Below are 17,165 nucleotides of genomic sequence, written 5' to 3' on the forward strand. Positions count from 1 at the left end.
AGTCCAGTGATTCATAACTGTTGTTACTTCTACATCTGAATGAGGTCTTAATTTTCTTAAACAGTTCATATGAAACTCAAAAGGATAACTGGTTTAAAAACTGTAAACTTCTAATTTGGAGGAAAAATCAAAGCATTAGGTTGCTGCTAAAGTAACTGCGGTTTTGCCATTAAAGTAACGGCAAATGGATTAAGGATTAATCCTTAAAGTAATGGCAAAAACCACAATTGCTTTTGCACCAACCTATACCAACACTCCCATTTTTGCTGTTTCATCACTTGTCATTCCTTCTAAGATGTGCTTACACTAGTCGCTTCCAAATGAAATAATAGTTTTTAATTTAAAAAGTGAAGTTAAATATACTTTTTAACTTTTTTTCACTACTTTTAACTTCACAATAGAGCTTTTCAGAGTGAAAAGCTGTATCCATGACGGTACTGCACACCTCTGGTTAAGAGCCACTGTTCTAGACTATTCCACAGTACAGCAGTCTAGAATGTATCTTGAACTAAATTTGGCTACTTTTGAAGTCATCATCTTCCTTATTTTAGGATAAAGCTATGAAGACATGACAGATTAGGTATCTTTAGGTTTTAGGATTTTTTTTTTTTTTTTTTTTTTTGAGACAGTTTTGCTCTGTCACCGAGCCTGGAGTACAACCTCTGCCTCCCAGGCTCAAGCAATCCTCCTGCCTCAGCCTCCCAAATAGCTGGGACCACAGGCCTGCCGCAACATGTTGGCCTGGCTAATTTTTGTGTTTTTTGTAGAGACAGAATTTCACCGGGTTTTCAAGTTGGTCCTAAACTCCTAGGCTCAAGTGATCCACCTGCCTCAGCCTCCCAAAGTACTGGGATTACAGCTATGAGCCACTGCACACAGCCAGACAGATTTGATTTCTGAGCTCAAAATTTCTTGGTGATTTAAATATCTCACAAGTCTTACCTTGTCCATAAAATGATAATTTCTCCCTTCTTTTTAATAACATTCTTGGCAGAAAGGCTTGTAGAAGTGGTGAGTGCTGCTGATGAATCCTTAATCCCTGGAGATGCTTTTAATGATGAGAGATCTTTATTCACAGGAGGGGCCCTCTTCTTACTGACTTTCTTTCGGTGAGCTTCAGTATTCTCACAAGAATCTTGGGTAGGTTTTTTGGTCTTTTCCCTGTTGGTTAAGTCTGTTTCCTTTCTTTGTTTTTTATGAGAATGATTTAGATCAGAAAGGTTTTTTCTCTTTTTGTGAGCATTATGCAAAGTCCCAGGCAACTCCAAATCATCACAATTTGATGCTGGCTCTGATTTTAATTTGTCCTTTTTTACTTCACATGAACTGGGAGATTCTGTGGTCAAGTCGATATAGGTGTCCTCAACAATGCATTCCAAAGGTCTGTTTGCCATTTGCACCTTTTCTTCCTTACAATTATCTTCATCTACATGTATCACCCCACATCCCAAGTCTTCAACAGCTAATTCAGGATGATTATCTTCACTTTTACTCTCACTTGAAGCATCTTGTGTCAAATCAATGAAAGCACCTACAGTATCAGCCTGCAAAGAACTGTCTAATATTTGAGCACTTTGATTTAAATTGCCTTCAGAACATCCCAAATGATCAATATTTAAAACTGTTACTTCTATGAATTCCCCCAAGTTTTTGGTTTCAGTAACTGGATCTTTTGTTAGGTCTATGTATGTGTTTGGAAGATGATCCCCAACAGGGTGTGAGAGTTCTTCCACTGATGGCAATTCTTCAATGCTTTCAGGCACTTTTGGTTCCCACACTTGATTCAATTTGAAACATTCATCAGCCACTCCATCACTATGATCCGTCTTACCTGAAGCATCTTTAAGAAATTCATATATATCAGGAACCTGTGTTTGTATCACAGAGCTCCGTTCTTCATGAGTTGACTTACTGCTATCAACATTTTTATTGGAATTTTCCACTTCTTCCACAGATTTAAAAACTGTGTTCTCACATGAAATATATTCTTTCTCTGCTGCCTCATCAGCTTCGTTTCCACACTTGGGCAAAGATGTCAATGATTCATCAGGCATCATACTCTGTTTAAGACCAGAAGTAGATGGTGTTGCACGCCGTATTTTCACAATGAAATGATCATTGGACTTTTCCATTATGACAGCATGCATAGGTAGATTAGGGTGGTACTGAAAGCCTGGAGCAACAGATCGGCTTGTCCAGGATGAAGAACAACTTGATTTACTGCTTGAATTATCAGACTCCAGAGCTAAATGAATATCTTGCTCAGATGCATCCTCTTCTTCAAGTAAGGCATCTTCACTAAAATGAGCACTAATGACTTCTTCAGGAGTTGAACTAGATGAAACATCAGGCTTTAAAAAACTGAGATGAGCATCTGACTTCAGAGGTGATGGTACTGTTAAAGAGACTGCTAGATCTTCAAGAAGTATGGAAGAAATGCAGGGTTTGCTCTTTTCTGCACTACACACATTATCTTTACTTAAAGGTAGGTTAGTAGACACTTCAAACATACAACTTTCATCCAACACATCAGGATGAACTGGTAATGGAAGCCCTGAAGACAGAGACGGACCTTTTTCAGATGATAATAATGACCAATTATCATCACTAATAATTTTAGGACATGGAGAAGCCACCCCTGAAACTAGTTCTTCTGTTGTACAAGCTGGTATGGACTCGCACTTAAGAGTCTCTAGCAGCTGCTTCTCTGGAGTCTTTAACTCCCACTCACTTTTTTCAGTACAGTTAACACTGCTGTCTAGAAGATCAGAACCTTGCAACAAACTTTTAAATATTTCACCCATTTGTGCATCACTCACTAAATTAAAAGTAAGGCTAGATGCTTGCTGTTCAGTAAGAATCTCAAAACTTCGTTCTGGCTTCAAAGCTGCATGCTGGGATGTCTGTGCATCCTCTATGCTGCTTCCTTCATTTTTTTCTGACTTTGGGGTGCTTGGACGGTGTAATTCCAAGGAGTGCTCTTCAGGTTGAGAGTTCTTTATATTATCAAAGCAGGCGTTAAAATTTTTTTTAATGTCATGCTTTACTGTGTTAATACCGGAGTTATTTTGGTCTTGATACTTTTCCTCAGATTTTTTACATGCCAGTGAAGACTTATAATGAACAGTGTCTTCTGATTTCGGCAATTTTTCTTTCAGCGATTCTTTGTTGTCCACACTCCTTTTCTGACATCTCGAAGATTGTGCATTTGGTTTACTTGTTTTTTCAAGTTTGCCTTCATCACTACCTCTTCCAAAGTTCATGGAATTTACTAAGATTTTCCTAAGCTTTGCAAACAAATAATCAAGTTGTTCATCTACAAACTTCCACAATTTTTTTTTCATATCTGGTAGCTGCTGTTCAAATAAACGATCAACTATGCCATTCTTTTTAACTTGCTTAAGTTTAGATTCTATAACATCACAGAGATTCTTCTGTAAGGTAGTCACTGATTTAGAGATTTTGTATAAGTTGAGATGTTTAATTAGAGATGTAAAACTCAAAATTGCTGACTCAATAATTCTATGAAATTGTATTAATGAAAATTTTGCCTTGAATTTCATATAATTTTTCCTTACATGTTTTCTTATTATTCGGAACATATGCATGATCTCTTGTTCAGAAGAAGGTACAGCAATAATTGGAACTATTTTTTCCAAGCTGGAAGTGCTCATTACTTTATCTTTCTTCTCTGTTTTTGAAGATCTGCTAGATTTACCAGGTTTTTTATTCCATTTGTTATTGGTCTGATGGATTCTTACATGTGTTTTCCTACTGTCTTTATCCAAACACACAGTACTTCTCCCACCTGCTGGGACAGTCTTTGAGTTCCGCACTTCAGCTCTAGGCTTGGCATTTTTTTCAAAACTTCCTTGTGGTTTAGATGTTTCACTATCACTTCTAATTTCTCCTTCTTCTAATTCATCTAAAGGTGAATTCTTACATGCGTCTTCTTCTGTACATTTGTCGGATTTGTAAATTGGCTTTTGATTTTCCTTATTGAGATCAGACTGACTCCTAGAGGTAGAATGAGCTGAATTTGGTAAAAATACATCTGTAGAAGACAAAAGTATATTAAACACATCTATAGAAGATAAAAGTATATTAAAGTTTAGTCATTTGACATGTCCACATTAAATATAACAAAAAAATACTGAGGCAATTCAGTTTTACTAGTTCTTTTTTAGGCAGAATGTGAATGCCTAATACTTTTATCATTGATTTTTTTTTTTCTTTGAGACGAAGTCTTGCTCTGTTGTCCAGGCTAGAATGTAGTGGCATAATCTTGGCTCACTGCAACCTCTGCCTCCCGGGTTCAAGCAATTCTCCTGCCTCAGCCTCCCAAGTAGCTGGGACTACAGGTGCCTGCCACCACACCCACCTAATTTTTGTATTTTTAGTAGAGATGCCATTTCACCATGTTGGCCAGGCTGGTCTTAAACTCCTGACCTTGTGATCCACCCGCCCTCAGCCTCCCAAAGTGCTAGTATTACAGGTGTGCGCCACCGCACCCACCTGTATCATTCGTTTTGATTGGTCTTAAAAAGTGCTCAGGTGTCTGACAAGTATAGAGTTTGGTTATTTGAATAATCATCAATTATGCATTGTGTCTTTACTTCATTTTAGTAGCATCACCTACTCTAAGCCATTTGATGATGGCTTTTGAACAACAAAAATACATCAGAAAGCAAGTAAACAGTATTTAAAACAACCTGTCCTAACACTCCCTTCTTTGTATAAATAATTAAGAATTACCTAAATGGGCTGGGCATGGTGGTTCACACCTGTAATTCCAAAATTTTGGGAGGCCAAGATGGGCAGATCACTTGACGCCAAGAGTTCCGAGACCAACCTGGCCAACACAGTGAAACCTCATCTCTACCAAAAAACACAAAAATTAGCCAGGCGTGGTGGCACACGTCTGTAGTCCCAGCTACTAGGGAGGCTGAGGCAGGAGAATTCGCTTGAACCCAGGAGGCAGAGGCTGCAGTGAGCTGGATCGCACCACTGCATTCCAGCCTGGGCGACAGAGTGAGTCCCTCTCTCTCAAAAAAAAAAAATTACCTAAATGTAAGACCCTGTTTCAAAAAAACAACTACCTAAATGTAGACTAAAGACTCCATGTTGGCCAGGCGAGGTGGCTCATGCCTGTAATCCCAGCACTTTGGGAGGCTGAGGCAGGTGCCATCATGAGATCAGGAGATAGAGACCATCCTGGCCAACATGGTGAAACTCCATCTCTACTAAAAATACAAAAAATTAGCTGGGCATGATGGCAGGCGCCTGTAGTCCCAGCTACTTGGGAGGCTGAGGCAGGAGAATCACTTGAACCCGGGAGGTAGAGGCTGCAGTGAGCTGAGATTGCGCCACTGTACTCCAGCCTGGATGACACATCAAGACTCTGTCTCAAAAAAAAAAAAAAAGACTCCATGTGCACTTCTAGATACAGGGGCTGAATAATAATGGTACTTTTTATGTTATCAAAAAAGAAAAAGCACCAGTTTATCTTATGGATTTTACATTCTCATAAAAAGAGAAGTTACAGAATATAATATCAACTATTACCTTTATGACTGTTATTATACACTGGAACTTGAGGTGGGCTTTCATTTCTACAAACTTTTGCTACAGGTCTCACTGGACTATTCAGAGGACTGATGGCTTCCGGAATAGGCCTCAGGTGATTAAGGTCAATGCTCAAAACTGAGTTATCATCATCATGATATGAGTTTGTTTCACCAATTTCCATTCTGTGGTCCATTAACTCAGTCTGCTGAAGTGAAGAGTCTAGAATCTCTTTAGGTAAGCAAGGCTCCAAATGACACGACTTACTCTCAATCAGTGGTGTAACTGTAACAGAAGGCTCAAATTTTGGGCTATTATCTTCTGAAAGCATTATTGGCAAAATATCAGCTTCTTCAACTGAAGGCTGCAAAATGCTTTCAGTGGTTTCACCCACTGTTGTTGAAAGTGCCACCTTCATTTCCATATCTTCAGAAATATCACAAGAATCTGAATTATCATTTCTTTTGGTATTCAATTCCAAGGCCAAGTTTTGGGACACATCTGTTTGTAATATATCCATTACCACAGGAGCTGCCACCCTTGGATTAATGGTTTGTTTCATTTCTGTTGATGGAAGCAAGGATTCTGTTTGCTGTATTTCCACAGGAGATGAGAAGGAAGTCTCTGTAGCACAAATGGGCACTTCACAATGCATAGTACTGTCAACACATCTAACTAACAAACTATTTTCTTCTTCCATTTTGGCTTCTGAGATACTGATCCTGGGTTCAGTTACTGCTAGAACCACCTTTGGTTCCAATAACGTTGACTTGGTTTCCCCCATGGTATCTTCACTGACAGAGGCATTCCCCAAGATATGTTCATTGATGGAAGGAACACATGCCACTGTTTTAGCTGGCAGTGAAGACTCTGAATCACATACACCACTGGATTTGGGAACATCAGTTATTTTATGATGATTATCCTGAGAAACAGGTTGCTTTTTAGCAGGAGAAAGAGTTAAGTTCAATTTTTTCATAAAACTCAATTTTAAGTCTTTGTTTTTTGTTTCATTTGAACGACTCTCAGCTTTCATTGCAAGCTCTTTATTATCTGTTCCTTCAGAAACACCATTATCAAGGACTTCTCTCTTATCAGTCTTTAGCTCATTCTGTTTCTTTAAATCAGTAGTGGTCTTCTTAGTTTCCTTATTAGCCTTCTGCAAATGTTCTGTAGGTACTCTTTTTTCATTTCTAATATGCCTATTTTCTTCTTTGCTTTCTCGTTCTCTTTTCCTCTTATCTTCAGTTCTATGTCTTTCCGCTTTTAAAGGTGTATTTTCCCATTGGTGTATAGCACCGACTTCCTTACAGTCAATGTTTTTGTGAGTTCTACTGTTTGAAAGAGAAGATGGACATCTCCCATCTTGAAAACTATGATTGTTTACACTCCTGTCTCTTTTACAATCTTCCCATCCTCTTCTCTCTTCTACATGGTATTTACTTGAATTATGAGAAAATTTTCCTATTTCATTCTTGGAATGAGGAAGTGATGGTCGTTCAGATCTTCTCCAATGATCTTGGTCCTTTACTACTGATTTAGGTTTTTGATCAGCTTTTTTTTCTTCTTTATCTTGTGATTTAACTTCTTTTCTATTTATACTTTGTGATCTTTCACTTTGTCTTTCTAGTTTTTTGTCACTTTGAGAGTCTACTCGACTGTGTGACCTTTCTCCAGGGGTCTCTTTCTCCGAAGAAGAGTTAATGCGTTCACCTTTATAGTCAGAATCTGAGTTACTTTTAAACTTTGAACTTTTGCTTTCAGTCTTTGCTTCACCTTTACCATATTTCTCAGGATGTCCTTGTAGCTTTTGACTAGCCTCCAAGATCCTTGGTTCACCATCACCACAGCCAGTACTTAAGTCTTTTCGTAATCTATCAGTTCCTCTGCTAAACTGACAATGTCTAACATCTTTTCTTCCTCTTCCATTATCCTCATTTGAGCTACCCTCACCAACCTGATGATGAGAACGCGACCAAACACCATTGGTGCAGTGTTTCTCAACAGATGAAGGTAAATGTGAAGTACTCCTTTTATCAGAATGTGATTTTCCTTCCTTTTCCAGAGTTGGCAGTGAAATGCTATGACGTGCATTTTTAGAAACATCACTTTTAGCTCTGGTATCAGTCTTTGAACAATCATCCAAATGTGGAGATCTAGATTTAAGATCTTTTGTTTTAACTGTGTCAAGTGTCCTTGCAGTTTTATGATTATTTCGAAAATGTGGAAACTCAGACAATCTATTGAGAAATAAAAAAACAACAAAGTTAAATGATATTTAGCAATATTCCAAACTTTATTCACATGAGTAATTCATGATTAATAAATTACCAGCTTTGGCCAGGTGTAGTGGCTCACACCTTTAAAAATCCCAGCACTTTGGGAGGCTGAGGCGGATGGATCACTTGAAGTCAGGAGTTCAAGACCAGCCTGGCCAACATGGTGAAACCCTGTCTCTACCAAAAATACAAAAAAATTAGCCAGGTGAGGTGGCAGGCACCTGTAATCCCAGCTACTTAAGAGGTTGAGGCAAGAGAATTGCTTGAACCTGGGAGGCAGAGGTTGCAGTGAGCCAAGATTGCACCACTGCACTCCAGCCAGGGTGACAGAGCAAGACTCTGTCTCAGCCTCAATCTCCTGGTTGAGAAAGAAATTACCAGCTTTGGCCAGGTGTGGTGGCTCACATCTGTAATACCAGCACTTTAGGAGAACACGGTGGGAGGATCACTTGTTTGAGCTCAGGAGTTCAAGATCAGCCTAGGCAACAAAGTGACATCCTATCTTTAAAAAAATACTTTTGTTTTAATTAGCCAGGCATAGTGGTACATGCCTGTGGTCCTAGCTACTTGGGAGGCTGAGGTGGAAGGATCAGTTAAGACCAGGAGGTTGAGACTGCAGTGAGCCATGATTGTGCTATTGCACTCCAGCCTGGGTGACAGAGTGGAGTGAGACCCTGTCCCTAAAAAAAAGAAGAAAAATAAATTACCAGCTTCCAACTAAATTATCCAGTTTTAAAACATGAATTCTCTTTCACGTGCTTTGCTCAAAGAAGTTTTGAGGACCTGTCAGATCTATCCCAGTACTTGCCAATGTCTCTTAGACACACCACAGTGCACAACTCCCCATCTAACCACAAGTTCACTTATTTTAGAACAAGTGACATTATTTTCTTGCCTTATTCATTCTGGCTCAACTGAAACACAAGGAAAAGTAAAATCTTGCTAAACAACAGACATGATCAAAGTAGAACTCGATATAATTCCCTATGCTAGTTTTCTGTTTCATATACAATCCCATAGCAAGCCGAAGCACTAACTGCCATCTTAAGGTGTTATATACTATGCAAAAGTAAAAAGGAATAAAGAGTTGTAATTCCTTCCTAGGAGAATGGTATATATTTACTGTTTAAAACACACAAAATCTAAGTCTTAAGGTTTTATATTAGTGTTTAAAAAAACTGGTAGGTTTCAGGCCGGGCATGGTGGCTCATGCACTTTGGGAGGGCCAAGGTGGGCGGATCACCTGGCACTGTGGTGAAACCTCGTCTGTACTAAAATACAATAATTACCCAGGCGTGGTGGTGTCCACCTGTAATCCCAGCAACTGGGGAAGCTGAGGCAGGAGAATTGCTTGAGCCTGGGAGGTAGAGGCTGCAGTGAACTGAGATCGTGCCACTGCACTCCAGCTCGGGCGACAGAACTAGACTCCATCTCAGGAAAAAAAAAAAAAAAAAGAAGAAGAAAAAAAAGTGGTAGATTCTCTAGCAATAAAATGTACATAGCTCATTTTAACTTTTATTTTTGAGACAGGATCTCCCTCTTTCACCCAAGCTGAGTGCAGCAGCACAATCATGGCTCACTGCAGACTTGACGTCCTAGGCTCAAGCAATCCTCCCACTTCAACCTCCCAAGTAGCTGGGACTATAGGCACACGCCACCACACCTGGCTAATTTTTAATTTTTTGTAGGGACAGGATCTGGTTATGCTGCTCAGGCTAGCTCAAACTCCTGGACTCAAGCAATTCTCCTACTTCGGCTCCCAAAGTACTAAGATTACAGGCATGAGCCACCATGCCTGGCCCATTTTGGCTTTTTGTAATAACTTCATGTTCCTGAACTTCCATAACTTCTCTGAATTTTCATACATCTATTCCTAATCAGTATTAATTGTGTAGAAAACCCCAAAACGTAAAAAAACTCAGAAATATAGGGAGATTGTTATAAAATAAGAGGATTAGGAAACATACAACCTAAAGCAATATGTAAACCTTATATGAACCCTGTTATGAGTTGACTGTGTCCCTTCTCCTGACCAAATTCATAATGTGAAGTTCTAACCCACTGTAGTTCAGAATATAACCTTTTTGAGACCCTGTCTCAAAAAAAAAAAAAAAACCACATATGTATATCATTATAATATACCAGTTGGAATAGTAGTCATCACTCACATTAAAGCCTTAAGTATTTAATAAAATACATTATTTTCATCTTTCCTCTCAAGGTTAAAAATATTCCACACATCAATATCCATGTAATTTATAACATCTATACCACTCAGTAATACCTTTGGTGAAGATTACTTATTTCTTCATCCTTGCGGTTTATTTCCACTCTGGCAGTTTTGATAAGTGCTGAAATATTCTTCTTAAGAGACTGGTTTTCACTTATTAAGCTGAAATTCTAAAATACCACAAAATATATTAATGAAGTACATACCTACGGGGTTACTAATACTACTGCATATATTAGCTGGTAATTATTGAATGTTAACTACATGTAGGCATCATACATTTAATCTTATATAATTCATAAGCCCTATGAAGAGTATTATTCCCCCTTATACAGGTGAGGAAGCTGAGATTATGAGAAGATAACTGGCATCAGAAATAGTCCCACTTAAAGTGAAACTACTTAAAACAGAGATCAAAGTGAAAAACCAATGACAGCAGAAAAAGTAAGTTCTGTCTAAAACATGATCTTGAAAATTGAAAATAAAAATAAGAATTATATCATATTTAACAGCTTGAGTTAAATTTGCAAAGATGTATTAGTCCAGGCTGGGCGCAGAGGCTCACACCTGTAATCCCAGCACTTTGGGAGGCTGACGCAGGCAGATCACCTAAGGTCAGGAATTCAAGACCACCCTGGCCAACATGCCTAAACCCTGTCTCTACTAAAAATACAAAAATTAGCCAGGCATGATGGCAGGCGCCTGTAATCCCAGCTACTCAAGAGGCTGATGCAGGAGAATTGCTTGAGCCTGGGAAGGGGAGGCTGCAGTGAGGCTGCAGTGAGCTGAGATTGTGCCACTGCACTCCAGTCTGGGCAACAAAGCAAGACTGTCTCAAGGGAAAAAAAAAAAAAAAGATGTATTAATCCTCAGATAAGCAAAGAAATAATTGAGAGTTCACTGGTTTTTTCAGAGGAAAGGTAAGGAAGAGAAACAATTTTACCAATAAGTAAAAACCAGAACAGGACATGACATTCCTGATTTTTGCAGCACAGTCAAAAAATTGGGTCATTCTGGCAAAAACTGTGAAGTCATCATCACTGTCCCCCAAGAGCCATTTTAAACCCATATCTTTGCTCCTCAAAACCATTATTTTAAACCAGTTGCCATCATCTCCACAAATTTTCTATTAACTAACTATTAATTGGCCTAAGTCTAACAGACCCTTTATATCAATGCCATTTAACAGATCAAGCCAGCCGGACGCAGTGGCTCACATCTGTAATCCCAGCACTTTGGGAGGCTGAGGCAGGTGGATCATGTGAGGTGAGGAGTTCGAGACCAGCCTGGCCAACATGGTGAAACCTCGTCTATTAAAAATACAAAAATTAGCCGGGCATGGTAGCACAAGCCTGTTATCCCAGCTACTAGAGAGGCTGAGACAGGAGAATCACTTGAACCCAGGAGGAAGAAGTTGCAGTGAGCTGAGATTGCACCCCTGCACTCCAGCCTGGGCAACAGAGCAAGACTCCGTCTCCAAAAAAAAAAAAAAAAAAAAGCCAGCCATTTTCCTGTATCAGTTTCATCAACTCAGAAAATAATGCATACATGCCACATTTGCTATTTCATTTAATACTAAAAGAAAGCTTCCTCATGAATTATCAACACTTTAACATTTTAATTTCTAAGAACATTTTTTATCTTTTTAAGTGACAGGGTCTTGCTCTGTCATCAAGGCTGGAATGCAGTGGCTCAATCACAGCGCACTGTAACTTCAATTTCTTCAGTTCAAGGGTCCTCCCTCTTCAGCCTCCTAAGTAGCTAGGACTACAGCGGCCCACACCCAGCTAATTGTTAAACATTTTTTAGTGGAGATGAGGTTTCGCTACCTTGCTACGGCTGGTCTCAAACTCCTGGCCTCAAGCAATCCTCCCACATCTGCCTCTCAAAGTGCTGAAATTACTTGTGTGAGCCATTGTGCCTGGTAATTTGTTTTTTATGTTTTGATTTATACCCTACCTGTGTCTGTATTTCTTTATACTTTTTCATCAGCTCTTTCATTTGCAGTTGACATTTTCCATATTCTACTTGCAACTATAAAATATAAAATAATTAAAGTATCATTCAAAATTATTTTCTTAGCTTAAATGGCATTTCAAAATATTTTAAAATTTGCAAATTAATCCACTAAAAAGCCAGATGAGGTCTACTACCAGAAAGATTACCAGTTTTTAAAGTTAAGCCTGCCAGTAATCTATTTTGTTTAGTTTGACATTCAACATCCAAACCTTAAAATTCAAATATAGAAAAAAAAAATGTCTCAGGACATTTTGTGCAACATACAATATAACTTAGTACATGTAATGAAAAGAAAAAAATGTTCTCTAACAGATTGCCTGTTGAGGTTTTATATTCAGATGCTTAAATTGAGTCAAGCAAAATTTTTTTTTTTTTTTAGACGGAGTTTCGCTCTTGATACCCAGGCTGGAGCGCAATGGCGCGATCTCGGCTCACCGCAATCTCCGCCTCCTGGGTTCAGGCAATTCTCCTGCCTCAGCCTCCTGAGTAGCTGGGATTACAGGCACGCGCCACCGTGCCCAGCTAATTTTTTGTATTAGTAGAGACGGGGTTTCACCATGTTGACCAGGATGGTCTCGATCTCTTGACCTCGTGATCCACCCGCCTCGGCCTCCCAAAGTGCTGGGATTACAGGCTTGAGCCACCGCGCCCGGCCAAGTCAAGCAAAATTTTAACTAAATTTAGACAAGTATTCAGAAAACATTCCTTTAAAAAGCAAGTCTAAAGACAGAAACTAACTTAAGTATTTATTAGACTAAAAGCTAGGTTCCTAAACAAAATATTTATTCAAAACTAAGCAGCTGACTGCTCTTCAGAAGTTACAAAACTAACTGTCCTTAATAATTTTGGCAACCCCATACATCATTATATGTTGCCTCCTTCGCAGTTCCTTCTTCAGTCAGGATCTCTTCATATAAGTCCAAACAATTTCTTGATGGTACACAGGATTTGGAAGCACTGTCTAAAAACAAAAAAAACCCTTCCATTAAAATATTTGTTACACTTTTTGTTTTGTTTTTTGAGTCTCGTTCTGTCACCCATGCTAGAGTGTGGTGGCAGTGGTACAATCTCGGCTGACTGTAGTCTCAGCCTCCCGGGTTCAAGCCATTCTCCTGCCTCAGCCTCCTGAGTAGCTGAGATTACAGGTGCATGCCACCACATCCCACTAATTTTTGTATTTTTAGTAGAGATGGGGTTTCACCATGTTTTCCAGGCTGGTCTCAAACTCCTGACCTCAAGAGATCCACCCGCCTTGGCCTATCAAAGTGAAAATATTTGTTATACTTTTTTTTTTTTTTGAGATGCAGTTTTCTCCCTCTGTCGCCCATGCTAGAGTACAGTGGCTCAATCTTGGCTCACTGCAACCTCCACCTCCTGGGTTCAAGTGATTCCCTTGTCTCAGCCTCCCTGAGTAGCTCGGACTACAGGCATGTGCCACCACGCCCAGCTAATTTTTTTTTTATTTTTAGTAGAAAAAAGGTTTCACCATGTTGGCCATGATGGTCTCAAACTCTTGACCTCAAGTGATCCGCCTACGTCGGCCTCCCAAAGTGCTGGGATTACAGGCATGAGCCACCGCACCTGGCCTTGTTACCCTTTTTGATGTTTTGTCTACTTCGAAGAGTTACACATTTCTCCATCTCCTATACTTCATCCTACATTTCACTTCTCCTATATTCCAAATTTATACTGATTTTACAGATGGTCTACCAGTTTATTTGAAATGGTTGTGTCAACCAAATTAGATGTGAAGATCATAGTTCAAAACTTTGAGAAATCTGATTATGGAAAAGGTTCCTAATTTGAATAGGTAAGTAGATTCTCAGCATACCACTCTTACTGATACATTTAAAAATATTTATAATAACTTACACTTTTCAAATGTTCTAATATTATGTAACCTAGTGAGGCCAGGTGCGGTGGCTCACACCTATAATCCAATATGGTGAAACCCCGTCTCTACTAAAACTATAAAAAATTAGCTGGGTGTGGTGGCACATGCCTATAGTCCCAGCTACTCAGGAGGCTGAGGCAGGAGAATTGCTTGAACCCAGGAGGTGGAGGAAAATATTTTTGCACAAGGTCCAATTAAATCTGAGATCTAAATGAATTAAAAAAACCTGTGTGTTAATTTGTTTTTCTGATCAAGCTTTGGTTAAGATTGGGTTCTGGAAGTTACCATGGGGGAAAAAAAGAAAAGAAAAAAGAATTAATTAACTCAGTGTAATTTCAAGAATGGGCAAATTGTTTAGGAGCTATGAGTTATACTAGAATTTGGCAGCCACAAAACAAACACAATGAACTGACCAAAGAAAATGAAACTATTTTATGGAACTCACATACCAGAAACAGCACTATCCAACCCAGCATATATGTCCAATGAGCCTTCATCATTGTTCTTAAGAGGAGAAGCTGCAAGAAAAGCAAAGACTAGTTAAAAATGACTTTAGGCACTGAGATTTTTCCATTCCTGCACTGAAGGACCAGGAAAAGAAAGAGACTTAATAGTTTTGCTTTAAAAGAGAGATAAGCCAGGCACAGTGGCTCGTGCCTGTAAACCTAGCACTTTGGGAGGCTGAGGAAGGCAGATCGCTTAAGCTCAGGAGTTCAAGACCAGCCTGGACAACATGGCGAAACCTAGTCTCTACTAAAAATACAAAAAAAGACCAGGCGTGGTGGTTCCTGCCTGTAATCTAAGCACTTTGGGAGGCTAAGGTGGGAGGATCATTTTTGAGGCCAGGAGTTTAAGACCAGCTTGGACAACATGGTGAAACTGTGTCTCTGCTAAAAATACAAAAATCAGCCAGAAGTGGTGGTACACGCTTGTAATCCCAGCTACTAGGGAGACTGAGTCACAACAATCACTTGAACCCAGGAGGTGGAGGTTGTGAGCCAACATCGTGCCACTGCATTCTAGCCTGGATGTCAGAGCAAGACCATGTCTCAAATAAACAAAAAAAGAGAGAGAGAGACAAGTTTCTCTACACATAGTTATAAAAAGGAAGATTTGGTCACATTTATTTATTAACTACCTCAAATATATACTTCAAAAATTCACTTTTAAAAATATACTAGTGAGGCCAGGTGCAGTGGCTCACACCTATAATCCCTGCACTTTAGGAGGCTGAAGAGAGGATTGCTTAAATTCAGGAGATCAAGACCAGACAACAGGCCGGGCGCGGTGGCTCACGCCTATAATCCCAGCACTTTGGGAGGCCGAGGTGGGTGGATCACAAGGTCAAGAGATCGAGACCATCCTGGTCAACATGGTGAAACCCCGTCTCCACTAAAAATACAAAAAATTAGCTGGGCATGGTGGCGCGTGCCTGTAATCCCAGCTACTCAGGAGGCTGAGGCAGGAGAATTGCCTGAACCCAGGAGGCGGAGGTTGCGGTGAGCCGAGATCGCGCCATTGCACTCCAGCCTGGGTAACAAGAGCGAAACTCTGTCTAAAAAAAGAAAAAAAAAAAAAAGACCAGACAACATAGCATATCAAAAATAAAAATTGGCTGGGCACAGTGGCTTGCCTCAGGTCAGGAGTTCAAGACCAGCCTGGCCAACATGGTGAAACCTTGTCTCTACTAAAAATACAAAAAATTAACTCAGCATGCTGGTGGGTGCCCATAATCCCAGCTTCTCAGGAACCCGAGGCACAAGAATCGCTTCAACCGGGAGGCGGAGGTCGCAGTGTGTGCCAAGATAGCACTATGGCATTCCAGCCTGGGCAACAAGAGCGAAACTCCATCCAAAAATAATAAATAAATAAATAAAATTAGCCAGGTATGGTGGCACATGGGAGGCCGAGGTGAACTGCTTGAGCCCAGGTCAAGGCTGTAGCCAGCCATGATTATGCCACTGCTCTCCAGCCTGGGTGACAGTGAGAGATCCTGTCTCTCATACACACACACACACACATATATATATATATATATATATATATATATATATATATGTATTCTAGTGAGAGTTCCAATTCCAGTTATAGCAGAGTAGTTTCTACAAAACCAATCCTCCTGCAGATAACCACCGTAAACACTAAATATTAGAAGCTATCTCAAGAGCTAGAGAACAACATAAAGTAGGCAAAAACTGAAAGAGTAATGACAACTGAAAGAAAACAGCACCTCACAAGTTCTCTGTTCCCTTTTATTACTGCTTTTTTTAAAAAAGATGGGGTTTCACCATGATGGCCAGGCTGGTCTTGAACTCCTAACCTCAGGTGATCCGCCCACCTTGGCCTCCCAAAGTGCTAGGATTACAGACATGAGCCACCGCGCCCAGCTGCTATTACTGCTTTTTGTAGAAAGACAGGCCCTAGTTGTAGCTACACTGGGCAGTGACAACTCAAGACAGAAATCTCCAGTCCTAGTAGCTTGAAGAACCAGAGAAAAGAATTTGGGGTGATAACAGTGATTAGTACATGAAAGGGGAATTACAGAGATCCACAAAAAGCATTATCCAAATTCTGCCCAAATCGCTGGGTGACCCTCAAAAAAGGGTAGAACTTCAAAAAGCCAGCTAAACCTAAAATACAGATTTCAGTTGCTATTACAGAAGAGACCGAAGTGCAAGTTAAGTATCTGCTAAAATTAAAAACAACTCTTCAGAGGAATATAACAGCATCCAATATCTCTATAACATTTACAATGTTGACTATTCAATCCAAAGTTACTATATGGTGGCCAGGTGCAGTGACTCACACCTGTAATCCCAGCACTTTGGAAGGTCAAGGCCAGAGGATTGCTTGAGCCCATGAGTTGGAGACCAGCCTAAGTAACATAGTGAGACTTTGTCTCTATTAAAAAAAAAAAAAAAAAAAAAGAAAATTAGCTGAGAGTGGTGGCACATGCCTGTAGTCCCAGCTACTCAGGAGACTGATGCAGGAGGATGACTTGAACCCAGGAAGTCGAGGCTGCAGTGAGCCATGTTCATGCCACTATACTCCAGTCTGGCTGACAGAGGGAGACCCTGTCTCCAAAAAAACCACACAGACACACACAGTTATTACACAGAAAATCTCAGAAACGTCTGGGCGCCATGGCTCACGCCTATAATCCCAGCACTCTGGGAGG

General features: G+C 39.9%; 1 protein-coding gene across 8 annotated transcripts in view; it reads right to left on the reverse strand.

The window, feature by feature from the left end:
• CASP8AP2 (caspase 8 associated protein 2) overlaps positions 1–17,165 on the reverse strand; it is a 29,825-nt gene that overhangs the window by 5,647 nt on the left and 7,013 nt on the right. For all 8 annotated transcript variants that reach the window (XR_010336664.1, XM_021665536.2, XM_021665535.2 and 5 more), the window contains 6 exons: positions 14,437–14,505; positions 12,954–13,054; positions 12,034–12,108; positions 10,129–10,244; positions 5,566–7,805; positions 943–4,054 (listed from right to left, as the gene is read on the reverse strand). Coding sequence is in view for 7 of the 8 variants with exons in the window: in XM_021665536.2 (XP_021521211.1) it covers positions 943–4,054; positions 5,566–7,805; positions 10,129–10,244; positions 12,034–12,108; positions 12,954–13,054; positions 14,437–14,505 (5,713 nt within the window). In the remaining variant the exon portion in view is untranslated. The remainder of the gene's footprint in view (positions 1–942; positions 4,055–5,565; positions 7,806–10,128; positions 10,245–12,033; positions 12,109–12,953; positions 13,055–14,436; positions 14,506–17,165) is intronic.

This window comes from Aotus nancymaae, unplaced genomic scaffold (genome assembly GCF_030222135.1).
Source record: "Aotus nancymaae isolate 86718 unplaced genomic scaffold, 86718_ANA_hifiasm-v0.15.2.pri h1tg000040l, whole genome shotgun sequence".
In the NCBI taxonomy this organism is placed as follows: Eukaryota; Metazoa; Chordata; class Mammalia; order Primates; family Aotidae; genus Aotus; species Aotus nancymaae.